The 22,580-nt window shown below is 43.3% G+C and overlaps 1 protein-coding gene across 2 annotated transcripts in view; it reads left to right on the top strand.

The window, feature by feature from the left end:
* The window catches only part of riox1 (ribosomal oxygenase 1), a 92,830-nt gene that overhangs the window by 40,786 nt on the left and 29,464 nt on the right, over positions 1-22,580 (top strand). For both annotated transcript variants that reach the window (XM_072264863.1, XM_072264864.1), the window contains exon 10: positions 13,170-13,274. In XM_072264863.1, coding sequence (XP_072120964.1) covers positions 13,170-13,274 — 105 coding nt within the window. The remainder of the gene's footprint in view (positions 1-13,169; positions 13,275-22,580) is intronic.

The following is a 22,580-nucleotide window of genomic DNA, read 5'->3' as shown; positions in this document are numbered from 1 at the left end:
CTCCTCATAAGTTAATCCCTTCATTCCTGGAATCATACGTGTGAACCCCTTCTGGATTCTCTCCAGTGGCAACACATCCTTTCTGAGATATAGGGCCAAAAACTGTTGACAATACCTTAAGTGCAGCCTGCCTAGTGTCTCATAAAACTTCAGAATTGTCACCTTGTTTTTATATTCTACTCCTCTTGAAATAAATGCCAACATTACATTTGTCTTCTTTACCACAGACTCAACCTGTAAATTAACCTTCTGGGAGTCTTGCACAGGGACTCCCTAGTCCCTTTGCACCCCTGATGTTTGAATTTTCTCCCCATTTAGATAATAGTCTGCACTATTGTTCTTTTATTAAAATGCATTACCAAACATTTCCCAGCACTATATCCCATCTGCTGTTTTTTCCCCATTCTTCTAATTTGTCTCTGCTGCAATTGCATTGCTTCCTCAGCACCAACCACCTCTCCACCCATCTTTGTATAATCTGCAAACTTTGCCACAGAGCCATGATCTAAATCATTAACAAACAATGTGAAAAGAACACCAGTAGTCACTGGCAGCCAACCAGAAAAGGCTTCCTTTATTCCCACTTGCTGCCTCCCGCCTTTCAGCCATCCTCTATCCATGCCAGTATATTTCGTGTAACACCATAGGATTTTATCTTGTCAAGCAGCCTCATGTGATGCACCTTATCAGATGCCTTCTGAAAATCCAAGTAAATGACATTCACTGCCTCTCCTTTGTCTACACTCTGTTACTTCCTCGAAGAATTCTAATACAGGTGCCCCCCCCCACCCCATCTTCCGAACGTTCACTTTACGACAGCTCGCTGTTACGAAAGACCTAGATTAGTTACCTGTTTTCGCTAACTGAAGAGTGTTTTTGCCTTTACGAGAAAAGGCAGCGCGTGCCCCGAGCAGCCAGGCTCCTCCCCTGGAACGGCATTCTAGCCGCCATAGCTTAAATATGTGTCTCTGAGCATCTGTGCTTTATCTCGATTTATTTTGTGCATCTGTTAGCAAGATGAGTTCTAAGGTATCGAGAAAGCCTAAGAGAGCTCGTAAGGGTGTTACGCTTAGTGTAAAACTGGACGTAATTAAGCGTTTTGATCGTGATCAAAGAAGTAAGGACATTGTCCACGCATTGAACTTGCCTGCGTCCACCATTTGCACTACTTGCACGCAGAGAGAAAGAATCTTGAAAGCTGCTGATGTTACTATTGGTTCTGCTCGTAGCAAAGTGGTCTCTTTTAGTTGGCACCCAATAATGGATAAAATGGAAAGCCTGTTGCTTGAGTGGATTGATAGGTGTACAAAGCTTGGTGTTCTGTTAAGTTATCTTATACTTAAGGGGAAATCAGTCAGTCTTTTTAATAACTGAAACAGAAAGCGCTGGATGAAAGTGTTGCGAAAGTGGAATTTAAAGGTAGTCATGGGTGGTTTGATCGGTTTCTGAGGCGAGGGCAGCTTCATAGTTTAACGTTTACTGGAGAGAGTGCTTCGGCTGATACTGAAGCTGCTGAAAGGTTCCCAGCAGAACTGAAGAAAATAATTACAGAAGCTGGTTATTCGTATAAGCAGGTGTCTAACTGTGACAAAACTGCAATTTATTTGAAAAAATTGCCGAGCAAGACATTTATTTTGGTAGAAGAAAAGCAGGCTACGGGACACAAGGCATCGAAGGACAGGTTTACCCTAATGCCTATTATTAACGCCACTGGTGATGCTGTCCTTAAGCCTCTGCTAGTGTGCCATTCAGAAAATCCGAGGGCATTTAAAGGCGTTGAGAAGAATACACTTCCTGTTGTGTTCCGTTCACATCCAAGTGGTTGGGATACCCAAGTGACTTTTTTCTAAGTACATGAGCGGATACGTTAGTCCTTTCATTGAAAAATACTGTAGAGGGAATAACGTCGATAATTGGTGTCTTGTGATTGTCGATAATTGTGCTGCTCATCCACCTGACATTACCGAGTATGGCGGTAACATTCGTGTTGCGTTCTTACTGCCGAATACGACATCGTTGCTGCAGCCGTGCGACCAAGGCCTAATAGCCACAATTAAGTCTTACTATACGCAAAATGTGATGCGTTTTATTGTAAGTACCATCGACAGAGAGGGCAACTCAAAAGCATCTTTGCGAGAGATCTGGAAAGAATACAATATAAAATTGGCAATCGCCAACCTTGGAGATGGTCTCGATAGGCTAACAGTCTCGATGAGAAATGGCGTTTGGAGGAAACTTTGTCCCAAAGCAGTGAACGATTTTAAAGGCTTCGAACCAACAACAATAAATACGGCAATAGTAACTTTGGCTAAGGAGGCTGGGTTTGTGGAAGTTGTCGAAGAGGATGTTGAAGAGGTTTTGGCATCCCATGATCAAGAACTGACAGATGAAGAGCTGATGCAATTGCAAGAGGAAAGGATACGAATTGAAACCGAACGCAGTAGCGAATGGCCCGAAAGGGAAGTCGTCCAGGAACTGAACGTGAAGCACTTGCGTAAGATTTTCGCTGCAATTGACAGTGCCGCAATGATTGCAGAAAAGTATGACTTTAATTTTGAAAGGGCACGTAGGTTTAGGGCATATTTGCAGGATGGTTTGAGTGCTTACAAAGAACTGTATGATAGAAAAATGCGTGAGGCTAAGCAGTCAAGCATACTGTCGTTTCTCAAACCTTTCACATCAGCCACAGCAGAAGACAAACCTCGGCCTTTGACATCGGGGCAGGCAGACTTCGAAGACGTTAGTGACCAGTCTCCTGTACCTCCCACCACTACAATCTCAGCCTAACACACCATCATCAGAGTGCTTGCTGTCTTCCCAATTCCGGTAAGTGAAACTACACTGTATGCACATTATTTCTACTTTATATAGGCTGTGTACTTTTATGTGTTATTTGGTGGGTTATTTTTCGGGTCTGGGAACACGCAAAAATTTTTCCAATATAAATGAAAGACATTTTTGCGAAAGTGGAATTTAAATGTAGTCATGGGTGGTTTGATCGGTTTTTGAGGCGACGGCAGCTTCGTAGCTCTAAGGTTACTGGAGAGAGTGCTTCCGCCCAGAGCGCTTGCGTGAGATTTTCGCTACACTTGACAGTGCTGCAATGATTGCAGAAAAGTATTTCTACTTTACAGTATATAGACTGTGTATTTATCATATCATTCCTGCTTTTACTATATGTTAGTGTTATTTTAGGTTTTGTGTGCTACTTGATATGATTTGGTAGGTTATTTTTTTCTGGGTCTGGGAACATGCAAAATTTTTTCCCATATTAATGGTAATTGCTTCTTCACTTTACGACATTTTGGCTTACGAACGGTTTCATAGGAACGGTCTACCTTCGGATAGTGGGAGAAACCTGTAGATTTGTCAGGCAAGATTTCTGTTTAAAGAAACCATGCTAACTTTGATTTATTTTATCTTTAGTCTCCAAGTACCCCGAAACCTCATCCTTAATAATGGACTCCAACACTCTCCCAACCACTGAGGTTAAGTCAAATGACCTATGATTTACTCCTTTCTTAAAGAATGGAGTGGCATTTGCAATTTTCCAGTCCTCCATGCCAGAATCAAGTGATTCTTGAAAGATCATTACCAATGCACCTGTTATCTCTTTAGCAACATCTTTCAGGACTCTGGGATGTAGTCCATCTGGTCCAGGTGACTTATCCACCTTAAGACCTTTCAGTTTGCCTCACACTTTTTCCTTTGTAATAATAGTGGTACTCACTCCTGCTCCCTAACACTCACAGATCTCTGGCATACAGCTAGTAGTGTCTTCCACAGTAAAGAGTGAAGCAAAGTACTTATTAAGGTCATCTGCCATTTCTTTGTCCCTCAGTACTACCTCACCTGAATCATTTTCCAATGGTCCAATATCAACTCTCACCTCCCTTTTACTCTTTACTTAACTGAAAAAAATCTTTTAGTATCCTGCTTTATATTATCAGCTAGTTTGCCCTCATATTTCATAGAAACATAGAAATCTACAGCACATTACAGGCCCTTCGGCCCCCAATGTTGTGCCGATCCTGTAACCTACTCTAGAAACTGCCTAGAATTTCCCTACCGCATAGCCCTCTATTTTTCTAAACTCCATGTTCCTATCTTCAAGTCTTTAAAAGACCCTATTGTATCCACCTCTACCACCTTCGCTGGCCGTGCATTCCTCGCACCCACCACTCTCTGTGTGAACAATTTATCTCTGACATCTCCCTTGTACCTACTTCCAAGCACCTTAAAACTATGCCCTCTCGTGTTAGTCATTTTAGCCCTGGGGGAAAAAGCGTCTGGCTATCCACACGATCAATGCCTCTCATTATGTTGTACTCCTCTATCAGATCACCTCTCATCCTCCATCGCTCCAAGGAAAAAAGGCCAAGTTCACTCAACCTATTCTCATATTTCATATTTTCCCTTCTTATGGCTTTTTGACTTTCCAATATTTTTATTATTATTAATTTTACATATAAGAATACAGAGTATAAGAAAAAAAATACTTATCAATACATTATACTAAATCACATACAAAGACTCCTTACCCTATATTCATACGGATTAATTAATTCGTAACATTGAAATATAGAAATTTTATTATATAAAAAAAATCTAACCCACTACCAGGACCGAAGCTAATTAGTAAAGAAAAAAAGGAAAATAATTATTAGTCATCATCTGTGCTTTAACAGCAAATCAAAGGTTTTGAAAATAATTCAAAAAAAGGTTCCCACAATGTTTGAAAGTCATGGCTAGATTCAGAGGTTGAACATCGAATCTTCTCTAAATTTAAACATGACGTCACATCACGTAACCATTGAGCGTGAATAGGAGGGGCCACATCTTTCCATGTAAGTAAGAGCGTCCTTTTGGCCATAAGAGACATAAAAGCCAAGATGTGCAAATCAGATGGCTCCAAAATAATATCCTTTCTTCCGACAATACCAAATAAAGCAGGCAAAGGATGAGGCTTAACGTTTACTTTGAAAAGTATCAGGAAAGTTTGAAATACTTCTTACCAATATTTTCCAAGACTCGGGCATGTCCAAAACATATGAATGAGTGAAGCTTCTCCATTATTACATTTATCACAATATGGAGATATATCTAAATAAAAATGAGACAACTTATCCTTGGTCATATGGGCCCTACGGACCACTTTAAATTGTAGGAGAGAGTGACGGGCACATAACGATGAAGTGTTAACCGATTTAAAAATTTGATTTCAAGTTTCCTCTGAATGAAGTCTGTAAATCTTGTTCCCAAAATGTTTAATTTTATCTAAAGGAACACTTCTCATTCCCAACTGCATATTATAAATATTAGATATAGATCCATTATAAAAAGGTTTCAAATTAAAATTTACATCTAGTAGATTCTTATCAGGACTTTTAGGAAATGTACTTATTTGAGACTGTAAAAAATCTCTTATTTGTAGGTATCGAAAAAATGAATTTTGGGTAAACTATATTTAGTTGACAGTTGTTCAAACAAAATGAGATTTCCCTCTGCAAACAAGTCCTGAAAGCATTTAATACCTAATCTATCCCATTCTTTAAAAGCCACATCAATCATAGAGGGTTTAAAAAAATAATTAGAAAAAATGGGACTCGAAAGAGAAAACCTTAATAAGCCAAATTATTTTCGGAATTTTATCCAAATTCTCATAGTGTGTTTAATTACCAGATTATCAGTTAACTGACTCAGAGACAAAGGAAGTGAGGGTCCAAGAAGAGAGATAATAGAAAATTTATTAACAGAATTAGCTTCTAAAAATCCCCAAATCGGGCAATCGTCACAATTAATATAACCAAAACGTAAGATTTCTCATATTAACTGCCCAATAATAAAATTTAAAGTTTGGTAAGGCTAATCCTCCATTCTTTTTATCTTTCTGAAGATGAATTTTATTTAATCTAGAACGCTCATTCTTCCATATATAAGAAGATATAGAGTCCTTATGGCTTTTTTAGTTGCCTTTTGTTGGATTTTAAAAACTTCCCAATCATCCATCTTCCCATTCACTTTTACTACCTTATATGCCCTTCCTTGGCTTTTATGCAGTCCCTTGTCAGCCACAGTTGCCTAGTCCTACCATTAGAGAACAACAACTTCTGTGGGGCATATCTATCCCATGCCCTGTGAACTATTCCCAGAAATTTCAGCCACCTCTGTTCTGCCATCATCCCTGCCAGTATTACCCCCCAATCCACCTGGGCAAGCTCCTCTCTCATGCCTTTGTAATTCCCTTTATTCCATTGTGGTACTGATACATGTGACTCGCGCTTCTCCCCCTCTCCCCTCTCCCCCCTCCCCCCTCCCCCCTCCCCCCTCCCCCCTCCCCCCTCCCCCCTCCCCCCTCCCCCCTCCCCCCTCCCCCCTCCCCCCTCCCCCCTCTCCCCTCTCCCCTCCCCCTCCCCCCTCCCCCATGAATTCAATCATATTATGACCACTGCCTCCTAAGGATTCCTTTATATTAAGTTGACTAATAAGGTCTCGGCTATTACACCACACCCAATCTAAGATAACCTTTCCCATAGTAGACTTGAGCACAAGCTGCTCTAAAAATTCACCACGTAGGCATTCAGCAAATACTCTTTAATGTAATCTGACACCAAGCTGCTTTTCCCAATCCCCTTGCATATTGAAGCCCCCCAATACAATTGTGACATTACCCTTATTACATGCCCTTTCCAGCTCTCTTTGCAATCTCAACCCCACATCATGGCTACTATTTGGAGGCTTTTGTATGACTCCCATAATGGTTTTTTTACCCTTGCAGTTTCTTAACTCCACCCACAATGATTCGACATTCTTTGACCCTGTGACACCTCTTTCTAAAGATGTAATTCCATCTCCTACCAATAAAGCCACACCACTGCCTATGCCTTCCTGCCTGTCCTTTCGATTCAAAGTATATCCTGCGATGTTAAACTCCCAACTATGACCTTCTTTCAGCCACGACTCAGTGGCCCACAATGTCATACCAATCAGTGCCACAAGTTTGTCCATCTTATTCCAAGTGCTGCGTGCATTTAAGTACACCACCTTCAGTCTTGCATTCTTTTGAACTTTGCCTCTGTGGTACAACTTAACTCTTTGCTCTGTCTGTAGTTGTACCCAATCAGTGGCTTGTCCTTACATTCATATTACATATTACACCATCTACTTGTAAACCTGATTGCTCATCCTCAGCTCTATCATACTGATTCCTATCCCCCTGCCATATTAGTTTAAACCACGCCCAACAGCTCATGTAAACCTGCCCATAAGAGTATTGGTCCACTCAGAGTGAAGGACCATGTTGAGTGAATAATGTAGAACATAGTACAACACAGGAACAGGCCCTTCAGCCCACAATGTTGTGCTGAACTGGCTAAAAAATAAATCAAAAACCCCTAAAGCTAATCCCTCCTACCTATACAATGTCTATATCCCTCCATTTTCCTGGCATTCATGTGCCAATTTGAATGTCTCTTAAGAAGCTCTAATGTACTTGCTTCTACCACCATACCAGGCAGCGCATTCCATGCATCTGTGACTATCTGAGTAAAAAAACTTACTGCTCACATCCCTTTTGAACCCAGCCCCTCTCTTCAATGCATGCCCTCTGCGTTGGACTTGTCTCCCCTGGGAAAGAGACATCCCAGTCTACTCTGTCGATACCTCCCATAATCTTGTAAACCTGTATCAGATCTTCCCTCAGCATCCTCCACTCAAGAGAAAACAACTCAAGTTTATCCAGCCTCTTGTGATAGCACATGCCCTCTAAACCAGGCAGCATCCTGGCGAACCTCTTCTGCACCCTCTCCAAAGCCTCAAACATCCTTCCTATAGTGGGGTGAGCAGAACTACGCAATACTCCAGATGTGGCCTAACTAGAGTTTTATAAAGTCGAAACATAACCTCTTGACATTTGAACTCAATGCCTCAACTAATAAGAGCAAGCATTCTTTAAGCCTTCTTAAGCACACTATCAAATTGTGTCACCACTTTCCTGGAGCTAAGGATCTTGCCCTTGTCTCCTTGCTTCCAGATCATGTATAAACATCACAAACAGCCGAGGTCCCAGTACAGATCCCTGCAGAACACCACTAATCACAGACCTTCCGTTTGAATAACTCCCTACAACCACTACCCTCTGCCTTTTATGCGCAAGCCAGTCCTGAATCCAGACAGCTACTTTGCCGTAGACCCTATGCATCTTAAACTTCTGGATTATCCTCCCATTTGTCAAATGCCTTACTAAAATCCATGGAGGCAACAACCACTGTTCTACCCTTATTAATCTCTCTCATCACCTTGTCAAAAAAATCTTCAAGTTGGTAAGACACAAGCTGCCCCACACAAAGTCATGCTGGCTCTCCCCTTTGGTTCGAGAGCCTGTTGGCTGAGGGGTAATAACTGTTCTCGAAACTGGATGTGTGAATACTGAGCCCCTGTAACTTCCTGATGGCAGCAGTCTATTTGAAAGCCTTTTTTAAAAAATGTTAATATAACTTTGAAGGTACGCTTGTTATTGCCTCTGTAATGTCATCCCTTTGTATCCTACGCTATGGCGAATGAAGTCCTGGCATTCCCAACTTCTTCCTGTCACTCAAGCCCTTGTCCAGGTAACATTCTCCTATATCTTTGCACTCTTCACAGTTCAGTGATGTATTTCCTCTAATAGAGTGACCAAACCTGTGTCAGTATTCCAAGTTATGTCCTGACACCTATGTTTGCCTGTCCACCTGTAAAACCACAACTTCATATCACCTTCCCCCAGGTTCCATCATTATCAATACTCAAACGTACCAGGGACTGTTAACCTACCAATCTGCTAGTCTCTGGCATGTGAGAGGAAACTCACTTGATCCACAAGGAGATTGTGTGCAAACTCTACACAGACAGCATCAGAGGTCAGGGTTGAATATAGATGAGCAACATAATTCCACCAATGAGTTTTTCAAATTTATCTTTTTGAGATATTGCACGGAATCAGTTCTTTGAGCTGTGCTGCACAGCAAACCACCAATGTATTCCTAGCTTAATCATAGGGCAATTTACAATGTCCAATTAACCTACTGACCGATACATCTTTGGACTGTGGGAAGAAACTAGAGCACCTGGAGGAATTCCACGCGGTCACAGGGAAAATGTATAAACTCCTTACATGCAGCGGCAGGAATTTTATGAAAATTCTCAGCCCGAAATGTCAACTGTTTACTCTTTTCATAGATGCTGCTGACTTGCTGAGTTCCTCCATCATTTTGTGTGCATTGCTTTAGATTTCCAGCATCTGCAGATTTTCTCCTGTTTGGGAGCTTTAAGAAGCAGCTGAAATAGAGTGGGTGAATTCAAGGGAAATGAAGTTTCAAAAGAGACTGACGTAAAGGTTGCATTCCTTGTTAGAATGGAAAAATTAAAGGTGTAATTGTAAGTAACCTTTTTAATGGATAAGATTGAACAGTGTAAATTGTTCCATTTCTGCCACAGAGTGAGAGAGGGTTTGGCTTTACATTAATGAGTTGTCACAGTGACTTGTGTGTTTAACTTCCTGTTACAAGCTTATTAGGTAGTTAATATGCAAATCTAGCAAGTCCATAGAACCAGCAATGCAGATAAAAGGTGAGAAGCCATTTTTTGTGAAGTTGGTGACAGAAATTAACTGGTAGATCTACAGATGAGTAATTCATATCGGGGGTGGGGGGGGATAAGGTAAGAAGCTGGGAGATGATTGGTGGAAGAGGTAAAGTGCTGAAGAAGAAGGAATCTTATAGGAGAGAACAGTGGACCATTGGAGAAAGGAGCGGATCAGAAGGGAAACCAGAGGGAAGTAATGAGAAGGGGTGAAAGGGTAACCAGAAAGAGGAATGGATAAAAGAGAGAAGAGCAGAGGGAGAGAAATTACCATAAGTTAGAGAAATCGATATTCATGCCATCAGGTTGGACACCACACAGTTGGATTATAAGGTGTTACTCCTCCATACTGAGGATGGCTTCATCTTGGCAGGACAGGAGGCCATGTCAGAATGGGAAAGTGAATTGAAGTGGGTGGTCATCGGGAAATTGTGCATTTTGTGGTGAACAGAGCAAAGGTGCCTGGTGAACTGGCCTTCCAGTCTACATTAGGTTTCACTGATGCAGTAGCTGACTGCAAAAAAACCTCGCAGGTGAAGTGTCGCCTCACTTGGCACTACTGTTTGGGGCCATGAATGGCTGTGAGAGGGGAGGTGCAGGGGCAGGTATAGCCACTTGTCACACTTGCAGGGATAAGTGCCAGGAGGAAAATCAATGGGGAGGGACAAAGTGGAACGTTGACTGTTTATTCCCCTCCATAGGTTGACTTGTTGAATTCCTCCAACATTTTGTACCACAAGACTATGTGCATAGTCCCCTGCTGTACTCCCTTTATGCTTATGATTGTGATGCTAAGCACAACTCCAAGGCCATATTTAAGTTTGCCGATGACAATATTGACGTCATAACAACAACCTCTCAGTCAATGCCAGTAAAACCAAAGAGATGATTATTGACTTCAAGATGAGGAAACCGAGGTTGATGAGCTGGTCCTCATTGGGGGATCAGAGTTGCAGATGGTCAGCAACTTTAAATTCTTAGGTGTTATCATTTTAGCGGATCTGTCCTGGGTCCAGCAGGTAAATGCCATTATGAAGAAAGCACAGCAGTGCCTCTACTTCAGAAGTTTGCAAAGATTCAGCATGACATCTGAAACTTTGAGAAACCTCTATAGATGTGTGGTGGAGAGTATATTGACTGGTTGCATCATGTTCTGGAATGGAAAATCCAACAAAAAATAGTAGATACAGCCCAGCCCATCACTGGTGGAGCCCTCCCCACCATTGAGTACATCTGCAGGGAGTGCTGTCGCAGGAACGTAGCATCCATCATCAAGGACCCCCTCCATCCAGGTCATGCTGTCTTCTTGCTACTGCCATCAGGAAGAAGGTGCTGGAGCCTCAAGACTCACACTCAGTTTCAGGAATAGTTATTACCCCTCAAACATCAGGCTCTTGAAGCAGAGGGGATAACTTCACTCAACTTCACTTGCCCCATCATTAAAATGTTCCCACAGCCTATGGACTCACTTTCAAGGACTCTTCATTTCATGTTCTCAATATTTATTGATTATTTATTTATTATTACTTTATTTCCCCCTTTTTGTATTTGCACAGTTTGTCATCCTTCGCACATTGGTTGTTCATCCTGGGTGTGGTTTTGTATTGATTTTATTGTGTTTCTTGGATTTGCAGTATATGCCCACAAGAAAATGAATCTTGGGTTGTATAGTTACTTTGAACTTGAAGGCTCACGAAGTAATGATTGTGTGTGTGTGTGCTGCAGCAGCCTCTGGTGGTCATGCTGGTCTACTACAGCACCGTCTTGATCTGTACCATCCTGAATCTGGTGGGGTTACATTCAACACAGCGTAAAATACCAATTAGTGGATTTTTACAGCTGATTTATGGCAGCTTCTATATCTTTCCAGCCAGGTTAAGAGTAACACCACGTAACTATTAATTAAATGATTCAAAGGCAGAATTGAAACGTATAAACTCAAAAGAAGCTTTATCCTGTCATGATGCTCTGCCATGACTGATTTGCCTCTGTGAAACTATCCTATCCCTATATCACTTTATGGGCAATCCCCACATTACAACCTTGAGGGGCATAGAAATTCACCCTTGCAAAATTCACAAATTGCTACCCAAAATTTTGAGATAAAGAATAAAATTTGTTCTCACAGAGAAGGAAGTAAATAAACCAACCATTCTTACCAAGCTCTGTTTGGATTGCAATCAGTAACTTGGCCTCCACAGCCCCTGAGGTAGAGAATTTCAGTGAACCACACTCCTCTCCAGAAATTTCTTCTCATCTCATCTTTCAATTTCAGCCCTTAATTTGAGTCTGTGATCCCTAGTTCTACTTCCCTTACGGGAGCCAACCTCCCCATGACAGCCTTGTTGAGACTTCTAAGTATTTCTTCTCTTTCAATAAAGAGTCTGTAAAAGTGCTGTCACCAAGCTCTCATGTAATTCATTAAAGTACTGTGCAAAACTCTTAAGCACATGTGTATATGTATATATATACAGCTAAGGTGCCTACTACTTTTGCTATATTAGTCAACATGGAGCGGAGAGCGAGTTTGTAAATCTGACGAGAGCAAAGGATGTTGGGAATGGCTAGAGGGGAGCTCCGCAAGAGGAATGTGGGACAGATGGCAGAGAAGGAGTGGCATGGGTGGGGGAGATGGTGCAGGTGCAGACACACCCAGTGCTGAGACACCAATTAGATTCCAAACAGTAATTTATTGATCACTACAGAATGTCTTTCTGGTGCTTCCCTCTCCCTTCCCCTTTTCCCATCCATGATTCCCCTCTCCCTGCCCCCTTCCTACTCTCAGCCCATAAAAGAGACCCACATCAGAATCAGGTTTATCATCGTGAAATTTGTTTTTTTTTTTATCGCAGCAGTAGCAGCACAGTGCAATGTGCAAAATTAGACTTCTGCACAGTACCGTACGTGGAAACACAGCGTTGAAACAGGCCTTCAGCCCATAGACATCGTGCCGACCATCAACTACCCATATAATATTACTGCATTAATCCCTTTTATTATTCTCGATATGTTCCTAATTTCTCCAACACACTACAGGGGCAATTTAGAGTGATTGATTGAGTACCAACCCATAAATTTTATGGATGTAGGAGGGAATGGGAGCCCTCGGGGTGAAAGTGGGGGGACCCACGTAATTACAGGGTGAACATACAAACTCTGGGTTTCTGGCACCGCAAGGCAATGGCTCTTCCAGCTGTCGTGACTGGTCTCAGGATTGGTCTGATGAGGGGGTGCAGCCGGAAACGTCAATTGTTTATTTCCCTTCATAGATGCTGGCTGACTTGCTGAGTTTCTCCAGTATTTTGTGTGCATTGCTCAAGATCTGAAGAATCTCTTGTGTTGCAGGAACTACGGTAGGATTTGAAATCATGTCATGTTCCTCCTCTGTACTTAATGTCTCGTGTGCATTAGCCCACCTTCCTGCATCATCAGTCCAACAGCGTAACTGCAAAGTTTGTAACTATGAATAGTTTGAATCCCTGTTTGTCACTGTAGATACATGTTATTTCAAAGGCATGATTAAAATAGGATTTTTTTTCTTCATGTTACAGATGTTTCCTGCTGCGTTAGACTTGGCAATAGAAGATGATGTCGAATTCCGTGAAGGCTTGCCTCTTGATTACCTGGACTACATGGGAGTGCAGAATTCTGAAAGAGTAAGTTCCATAAGACAAAGGAGCAGAAGTCGGCCATTCGGCCCATCAAGTCTGCTCCGCCATTTTATTATGAGCTGATCCATTCTCCCATTTAGTCCCACTCTCCCGCCTTCTCACCATAACCTTTGATGCCCTGGCTACTCAGATACCTATCAATCTCTGCCTTAAATACACCCAATGACTTGGCCTCCACTGCTGCCCATGGCAACAAATTCCATAGATTCACTATCCTCTGGCTAAAAAAAATTCTTTGCATTTCTGTTTTGAATGGGCGCCCTTCAATCCTTAAGTTATGTCCTCTTGTACTAGACTCCCCCATCATGGGAAACAACTTTGCCACATCCACTCTCTCCTTGCCTTTCAACATTCCCTCTGTTTTGTCAGAATAGGTTTTTATTACAATTGAAAGTAATGTTTTCAGCAAAGGCTGTGTTAATAATGTCTTGTAATACTTCACACTCTTTCTAAAGAATGGATGATTTCTTTTTGTTGCCTGGTGATGCTCACAACATGATCTTCTCTCTGTTGAGGACACTAAATGGAGATTGGGTAGGCATTGTACAGAATATTTTTGTGCAGTTTACACTGATTGCAGGCTCACCTCTTGAATTCACCTCCCACTCTGACCTCTGCACCCAACTCATTGAAACTCCACGTAAATTTGAGAAACAGATCATCTGTTGGATAGGCATATCTCACCTTTCTAAACTCAATAGCATGTCGAACCATTTCAAATTATCTTCCTGTTCTTCCCATTTGACATCTTCAGCTTTTATTTCTACAACTTGACTTACACAGTTCGATTTTTGCATTGTACAGTTTTATCACTGAATTTCTTCCCCATTCCACCACCACCACACCCTCTTCCAGCCATCCATCGTGGAACTCTCCTTCTTGTTCCTCTTTCTGTATCCGTCCCAACTTTTCCTTTGTTCTAGGCTGGTACAGAAGATTAGATCGTGTGGAACCCAGAGTGAGCTAGCCAATTAGTAGAAGGAGTGATAGTGAAGGACTGAGTTTTTCGAGTGGAGGCCCTGTGAAAAGTGGTGTGCTGCAGGAATTGGTGCTGGGGCTCCTGTTCTTGTCATGCATATTAATGATTTGGTTGAGCCTGTAGATGACATAGACAGCTTTAGTACCACACTGGACAGTAAACGTTACAATAGGATCTAGGAAAGAGGGCAAAGGAATGTTAGATGGAATTTCACTCGGACGCCCGAGAAGATTAGATTATGAGGACACACAGTCCTCTTTTATTGTCATTTAATAATGCATGCATTAAGAAATGATACAATGTTTCTCCAGAATGATATCACAGAAACACATGACAAACTGACAAAAACCACATAATTATAACGTATAGTTATAACAGTGCAAAGCAATACCATAATTTGATAAAGAACAGATCATGGGCACGGGAAAAAGTCTCAAAGTCTCTCGAAAGTCCCATCTCACGCAGACGGTGAACCTCCAGCGCCGCGAACTTGCTGATGCAGCACCCTGGAAGCACCCGACCACAGTCCAACTCCGAGTCCGTCTGAAAACTCCGAGCCTCCGCCCTGCTCTCCGGCACCGAGCACCATCTCTGCCGAGCGCTTCGACCCCGGTCCCGGCAGTAGGCAAAGCCGAGGATTTGGGGCCTTCCCCTCTGGAGATTCTCGAAGAGTTGCGTTTGGAGAAATTAAACCAGTATGTCACAGTGTGTCCTGGCAAGCGTTGTCGAACAGACAGAGCACAGTACACAAGTTCGTAGTTTTCTGGAAGTGGTGACATAGGTATGTAAGGTGGTGGAGAAGATGTGAGGCATGCTTGCCTGTAGTGGACAGGGCCTCGAGTACAAGAGCGGGAGGTCATGCTGCAGTTATACAAGACAATGGTGAGACTGCACCTGGAATATGGTGTGCAGTTCAGGTCGACGTACTGGAGGAAGGATATGATTAAACTAGAGAGGATGTTGCATGGACTGGAGAACTATAGTTAAAGGGAGACTGTTTTCCTTGAAGAAAAGTAGACAAGGGGTCACCTTATAAAGGTTTAAAAACTTATATGGGGCATACGTAAGGTGGATAGTCACAGTGTTTTCCCCAGGGTAGGAGAATCTAAAACTGGAGGGCTTAAGGTGAGAGGGGAAAGATGTAAAGGGAATGTTAGAGAGAGCTCTTTCACACAGAGGGTGGTGGGTATTTGGAACAAGCTGCCAGAGGAAGTGGTGGAGGTGAATAGAATTACACTATTTAAAAGACATTTGGACAGGTACATGGATAGGGAAAGTTTAAAGAAATAGAGGCCAAATACAGACAAGTGGGACTCGCTCAAATAGCAGCATGGGAAGTTGGGCTGAAGGGTCTGTTTCTGTTTTATGTGACAATAACATAAAACTGCAGATCTAAATTTTTAAGCTCCAGTGAAAAGTTGTCAGCCTGATTTGATAATTCTGTTGATGAGGAGAAGGTAGAGCACATTGTATAGATGGACTTAAGCAAGGTCTTTAATGAAGTCCATGTGGGAGGCTGGTCAAGAAGGTTCAGTCACTTGGATGAGGCAGTAAATTGGATTCAACGTTGTCTTCAAGGGAGAAGCCAGAGAGTGGTAGTAGATGGTTAACTGTCTTAACTGGAGGCCTGTGACTAATTGTGCAGTGCAGGGATCAGTGCCGACTCTAGTGTTGTTTGCCATCAAAATCAACCACCTGTGTAATTGTGTGGTAAAATAGATCAGCAGATTTGCAGATGATACCAAGATTTGGGATGTCATGGGCAGCTTAGAAGAAACATAGAAATATAGAAAAACTACAGCACAATACAGGCCCTTCAGCCCACAATGCGGTTCCAAACATGTACTTACTTTAGAAATTACCTAGGATTACCCATATACCCATAGCCCTCTATTTTTCTAAGCTCCATTTACCTATCCAGGAGTCTCTTAAAAGACCCTATCGTATCCGCCTCCACCACTGTCGCCAGCAGCCCATTCCACGCACTCACCACTCTCTGTGTAAAAATAAAATAAAATAAAAAAAAAAATAACTTACCCCTGACATCTCCTCTGTACCTGCTTCTAAGCACCTAAAAACTGTGCCCTTTCGTGCTAGCCATTTCAGTCCTGGGAAAAAGCCTCTGACTGTCCACACAATCAATGCCTTTCATCATCTTAATACACCTCTATTAGGTCACCTCTCATCCTCCGTTGCACCAAGGAGAAAAGGCTGTGTTCGCTCAACCTATTTTCGTAAGGCATGCTCCCCAATCCAGGCAACATCCTTGTAAACCCCCTCTGCACCTTTTCTATAGTTTCCACATCCTTCCTGTAGTGAAGTGACCAGAACTGAGCACAGTACTCCAAGTGGCATCTGACTAGGATCATATGTAGCTGTAACATTACCTCGCGGCTCTTAAACTCAATCCTATGGTTGATGTATGCCTTCTTAACCACAGAGTCAACCAGTGCAGCAGCTTTGAGTGTCCTATGGATTCTAACCCCGAGATCCCTCTGATCCACCACACTGCCAAGTGTCTTACTATTAATACTATATTCTGCCATCATATTTGACCTACCAAAATGAACCACCTCCCACTTATCTGGGTTGAACTTCATCTGCCACTTCTCAGCCCAGTTTTGCATCCTATCAATGTCCCACTGTAACCTCTGACAGCCCTCCACACTATCCACAACACCTCCAACCTTTGTGTCATCAGCGAATTTACTAATCATCCCTCCACTTCCTCATCCAGGTCATTTATAAAAATCATGAAGGGAAGGGGTCCTAGAACAGATCCCTGAGGCACACCACTGGTCGCCGATCTCCATGCACAATCTGACCCGGCTATAACCACTCTTTGCCTTCTGTGAGCAAGCCAATTCTGGATCCACAAAGCAAGGTCCCCTTGGATCTCATGCCTCCTTACTTTCTCAATAAGCCTTGCATGGGGTACAGGTTTCCCCCGCCATCCGAAGGTAGAGCGTTCCTATGAAATGGTTCGTAAACCGGAATGTCATAAAGCGAAGAAGCAATTACCATTTATTTATATGGGAAAATTTTGTGAGCGTTCACAGACCCAAAAATAACCTACCAAATCATGCTAAATAACACATAAAACCCAAAATAACAGTAACATATAGTAAAAGCAGGAATGATATGATAAATACACAGCCTATATAAAGTAGAAATATTTTCCCACAATCATTGCCTGAACTGTTCTCCGTAGCGAAAATCTCACGCAAGTGCTGTTGGCAGAAACACGACGCAAGCGCTCTCCAGTAACCTTTAAGCTATGAAGCTGCCAAATCATACCAAATAACACGTAAAAATACACAGCCGATATAAAGCAGAAATAATGTATGTACAGTGTAGTATCACTTACTGTAATTGGGACAGCTGATGGTGTGTTAGACTGAGTCGTCGGAGCCCCCACCCTCCAGGCAGCAACCGGATACTGATCCGTGGAGCATGCAGGGGTCCAGCGGTAGCCGGAAGGCACCCAGCACATCTTTAAGAGAAAAGCCGAAATAAACAAACTAATTAATTAGGTGCTGCCCCGGCACATAATTGTCGGCCCAGATCAGAGGCGATTGCTGATTGCGTCGCCTCTGATCTGGGCTGACAATTACGTGTCGAGTGGCACCTAATTAATTAGCTTGTTTATTTCGGCTTTTTTCTTAAAGATGTGCTGTGTGCCTCCCAGCTACCGCTGCATTCTCTGCGAATCGGTATATGTCCGTGGCCTGGGGGTTGGGGTGGTGGGACACGAGGGTGTCACCTCGTGGTCGATCAGGGCAAGCAGGTCATCTTCTATCTCTGCCCGCCTCGATGTCGAAGGTTGAGGTTCGTCGTCTGATGTGGAAGGCTTGAAAAACAACAGTACAGTATGCTTGACTGCTGAGCCTCACGCATTTTTCTATCATACAGTTCTTTGTAAGGACTCAAACCATCTTGCAAATATGCCATAAACCGACGTAACCTTTCAAAATTAGAGTTGTACTTTATCATTACTCATTCGGTTTCGATTGTTATCCTTTCCTCTTCCAATTGCATCAGCTCTTCATCTATCAGTTCTTGGTCATGGGATGCCAAAACTTCTTCAACATCATCTTCGTCAACTTCCACAAGCCAAACTCACTTTGTCCTTACTTTGTTCACCACGATCGAAACGCTTAATTATGTCTAGTTTTACGCTAAGTGTAACACCCTTATGAGCTCTTTTTGGCTTTTCCAATACCTTAGAACTCACCTTGCTAACGGCTGCTCACAGGCACGTGCTTAAGCAATGCTGGCGAGAATGCAGTTCCCGGGGAGAGCGGCTGCTGGGGGCGATTTTTTTTTCGCATGCTGATCTTTTTCATAACAGTGAAAACACCGTCTGTTAGCGAAAACAGGGAACTAATGACAGAGTGTTCCCTCGGACCTTGAAGGAGACTAGTGTTGAAATTGTGGGGGCCCTGGCAGAAATATTTAAAATGTCGCTGTCTACGGGTGAAGTGCCGGAGGATTGGAGAGTGGCTCATGTTGTTCCGTTGTTTAAAAAAGGATCGAAAAGTAATCCGGGAAATTATAGGCCGGTGAGTTTAACGTCAGTAGCAGGTAAGTTATTGGAGGGAGTACTAAGAGACAGAACCTACAAGCATTTGGATTTGGATAGACAGGGGCTTATTAGGGAGAGTCAACATGGCTTTGTGCGTGGTAGGTCATGTTTGACCAATCTGTTGGAGTTTTTCGAGGAGGTTACCAGGAAAGTGGATGAAGGGAAGGCAGTGGATATTGTCTACATGGACTTCAGTAAGGCCTTTGACAAGGTCCCGCATGGGAGGTTAGTTAGGAAAATTCAGTCGCTAGGTATACATGGAGAGGTGGTAAATTGGATTAGACATTGGCTCGATGGAAGAAGCCAGAGAGTGGTGGTAGAGAATTGCTTCTCTGAGTGGAGGCCTGTGACTAGTGGTGTGCCACAGGGATCAGTGCTGGGTCCATTGTTATTTGTCATCTATATCAATGATCTGGATGATAATGTGGTAAATTGGATCAGCAAGTTTGCTGATGATACAAAGATTGGAGGTGTAGTAGACAGTGAGGAAGGTTTTCAGAGCCTGCAGAGGGACTTGGACCAGCTGGAAAAATGGGTTGAAAAATGGCAGATGGAGTTTAATACTGACAAGTGTGAGGTATTGCACGTTGGAAGGACAAGCCAACGTAGAACATACAGGGTTAATGGTAAGGCACTGAAGAGTGCAGTGGAACAGAGGGATCTGGGAATACAGATACAAAATTCCCTAAAAGTGGCGTCACAGGTGGATGGGGTCGTAAAGAGAGCTTTTGGTACATTGACCTTTATTAATCAAAGTATTGAGTATAAGAGCTGGAATGTTATGATGAGGTTGTATAAGGCATTGGTGAGGCCGAATCTGGAGTATTGTATTCAGTTTTGGTCACCAAATTACAGGAAGGATATAAATAAGGTTGAAAGAGTGCAGAGAAGGTTTACAAGGATGTTGCCGGGACTTGAGAAACTCAGTTACAGAGAAAGGTTGAATAGGTTAGGATTTTATTCCCTGGAGCGTAGAAGAATGAGGGGAGATTTGATAGAGGTATATAAAATTATGATGGGTATAGATAGAGTGAATGCAAGCAGGCTTTTTCCACTGAGGCGAGTGGAGAAAAAAACCAGAGGACATGGGTCAAGGGTGAGGGGGGAAAAGTTTAAAGGGAACATTAGGGGGGGCTTCTTCACACAGAGAGTGGTGGGAGTATGGAATGAGCTGCCAGATGAGGTGGTAAATGCGGGTTCTTTTTTAACATTTAAGAATAAATTGGACAGATACATGGATGGGAAGTGTATGGAGGGATATGGTCCGTGTGCAGGTCAGTGGGACTAGGCAGAAAATGGTTCAGTACAGCCAAGAAGGGCCAAAGGGCCTGTTTCTGTGCTGTAGTTCCTATGGTTCTATGATAATGTAGGTCTTTCGTAACAGTGAGCTTTCTTAAAGTGAACGTTTGAAAAGCGGGGGGACACCTTTACCTTATCAAATGCCTTGCTGAAATCCATATATATTACATCTACTGCTCTACCTTTATCAATGTATTTAGTCTCCCAGCCTCCCGAACAGCCAGATCTCACCAGGTACATCAAGCTGCAGCTCCTTGGGACCAGGTTAGCAACCTGGAGATGCAGCTCGATGACCTTCGTCTGGTCAGGGAAAGTGAGGAGGTGATAGATAGGAGCTACAGGCAAGTAGTCATACCAGGGCCTCAGGAGACAGATAAGTAGGTAACAGTCAGGAGAGAGAAGGGCAGGAGTCAGATACCAGAGAGTACCCCAATGGCTGTCCCCCTTAACAATTAGTACTCCTGTTTGAGTACAGTTGGGGGGGGGGGGGGAACGACCTACCTGGGGGAAGCAACAGTGCTTGTGCCTCTGCACCGAGTCTGGCCCTGTGGCTCAGAAGGGTAGAGAAAGGAAGAGGATGGCAGCGGTGATAGGAGACTCTCTAGTTAGGGACTCAGGCGATTCTGTGGACGCAGGAAGGAAACATGGATGGTAGTTTGCCTAGCAGGTGCCAGAGTCCAGGATGTTTCTGATTGTGTTCATGATATCCTGAAGTGGGAGGTGAACAGCCAGAGGTCGTGGTACATAGAGGTACCAACGACATAGGTAGGAAAAGGGAGGAGGTCCTGAAAACAGACTACAGGGAGTTAGAAAGGAAGTTGAGAAGCAGGACCTCAAAAGTAGTAATCTCGGGATTACTGCCTGTGCCACGCAACACAGAGGGAGGTGGAGGATAAATGCGTGGCTGAGGGATTGAAGCAGGGGGCAGGGATTCAGATTTCTGGATCATTGGGACCTCTTTTGGGGCAGGTATGACCTGTACAAAAAGAGCAGGTTGCACTTGAATCCAAGGGGGACCAATATCCTGGCAGGGAGGTTAGCCTAGGCTATTGGGGAGAGCTGGGGGTTGGGAACCGAACTGCAGATGAAATTTAAGTCAGGGAAGTGTGTGATATTGCATTTCAGGAGGACCAACCAGCATAGGATTTAAACATAGAAAATAGGTGCAGGAGTAGGCCATTCGGCCCTTCGAGCCTGCACCACCATTTATTATGATCATGGCTGATCATCCAACTCAGAACCCCGCCCCAGCTTTCCCTCCATACCCCCTGATCCCCGTAGCCACAAGGGCCATATCTAACTCCCTCTTAAATATAGCCAATGAACTGGCCTCAACTGTTTCCTGTGGCAGAGAATTCCACAGATTCACCACTCTCTGTGTGAAGAAGTTTTTCCTAATCTCGGTCGTAAAAGGCTTCCCCTCTATCCTCAAACTGTGACCCCTCGTTCTGGACTTCCCCAACATCGGGAGCAATCTTCCTGCATCTAGCCTGTCCAATCCCTTTAGGATCTTATACGTTTCAATCAGATCCCCCCTCAATCTTCTAAATTCCAACGAGTACAAGCCCAGTTCATCCAGTCTTCCTTCATATGAAAGTCCTGCTATCCCAGGAATCAATCTGGTGAACCTTCTCTGTACTCCCTCTATGGCAAGGATGTCTTTCCTCAGATTAGGGGACCAAAACTGCACACAATACTCCAGGTGTGGTCTCACCAAGGCCTTGTACAACTGCAGTAGTACCTCCCTGCTCCTGTACTCAAATCCTCTCGCTATAAATGCCAGCATACCATTCGCCTTTTTCACCGCCTGCTGTACCTGCATGCCCACTTTCAATGACTGGTGTATAATGACACCCAGGTCTCGTTGCACCTCCCCTTTTCCTAATCGGCCACCATTCAGATAATAATCTGTTTTCCTATTTTTGCCACCAAAGTGGATAACTTCACATTTATCCACATTAAATTGCATCTGCCATGAATTTGCCCACTCACCCAACCTATCCAAGTCACCCTGCATCCTCTTAGCATCCTCCTCACAGCTAACACTGCCGCCCAGCTTCGTGTCATCCGCAAACTTGGAGATGCTGCATTTAATTCCCTCATCCAAGTCATTAATACATATTGTAAACAACTGGGGTCCCAGCACTGAGCCTTGCGGTACCCCACTAGTCACCGCCTGCCATTCTGAAAAGGTCCCGTTTATTCCCACTCTTTGCTTCCTGTCTGCTAACCAACTCTCCACCCACACCAATACCTTACCCCCAATACCGTGTGCTTTAAGTTTGCACACTAATCTCCTGTGTGGGACCTTGTCAAAAGCCTTCTGAAAATCCAAATATACCACATCCACAGGTTCTCCCCTATCCACTCTACTAGTTACATCCTCAAAAAATTCTATGAGATTCGTCAGACATGATTTTCCTTTCAC

The sequence above is a fragment of the Mobula birostris genome, chromosome 8 (assembly GCF_030028105.1).
Source record: "Mobula birostris isolate sMobBir1 chromosome 8, sMobBir1.hap1, whole genome shotgun sequence".
Taxonomy (NCBI): Eukaryota; Metazoa; Chordata; class Chondrichthyes; order Myliobatiformes; family Myliobatidae; genus Mobula; species Mobula birostris.
The sequence above is the reverse complement of the archived record's forward strand: the minus strand, read 5'-3'. Positions and strand labels throughout refer to the sequence as shown.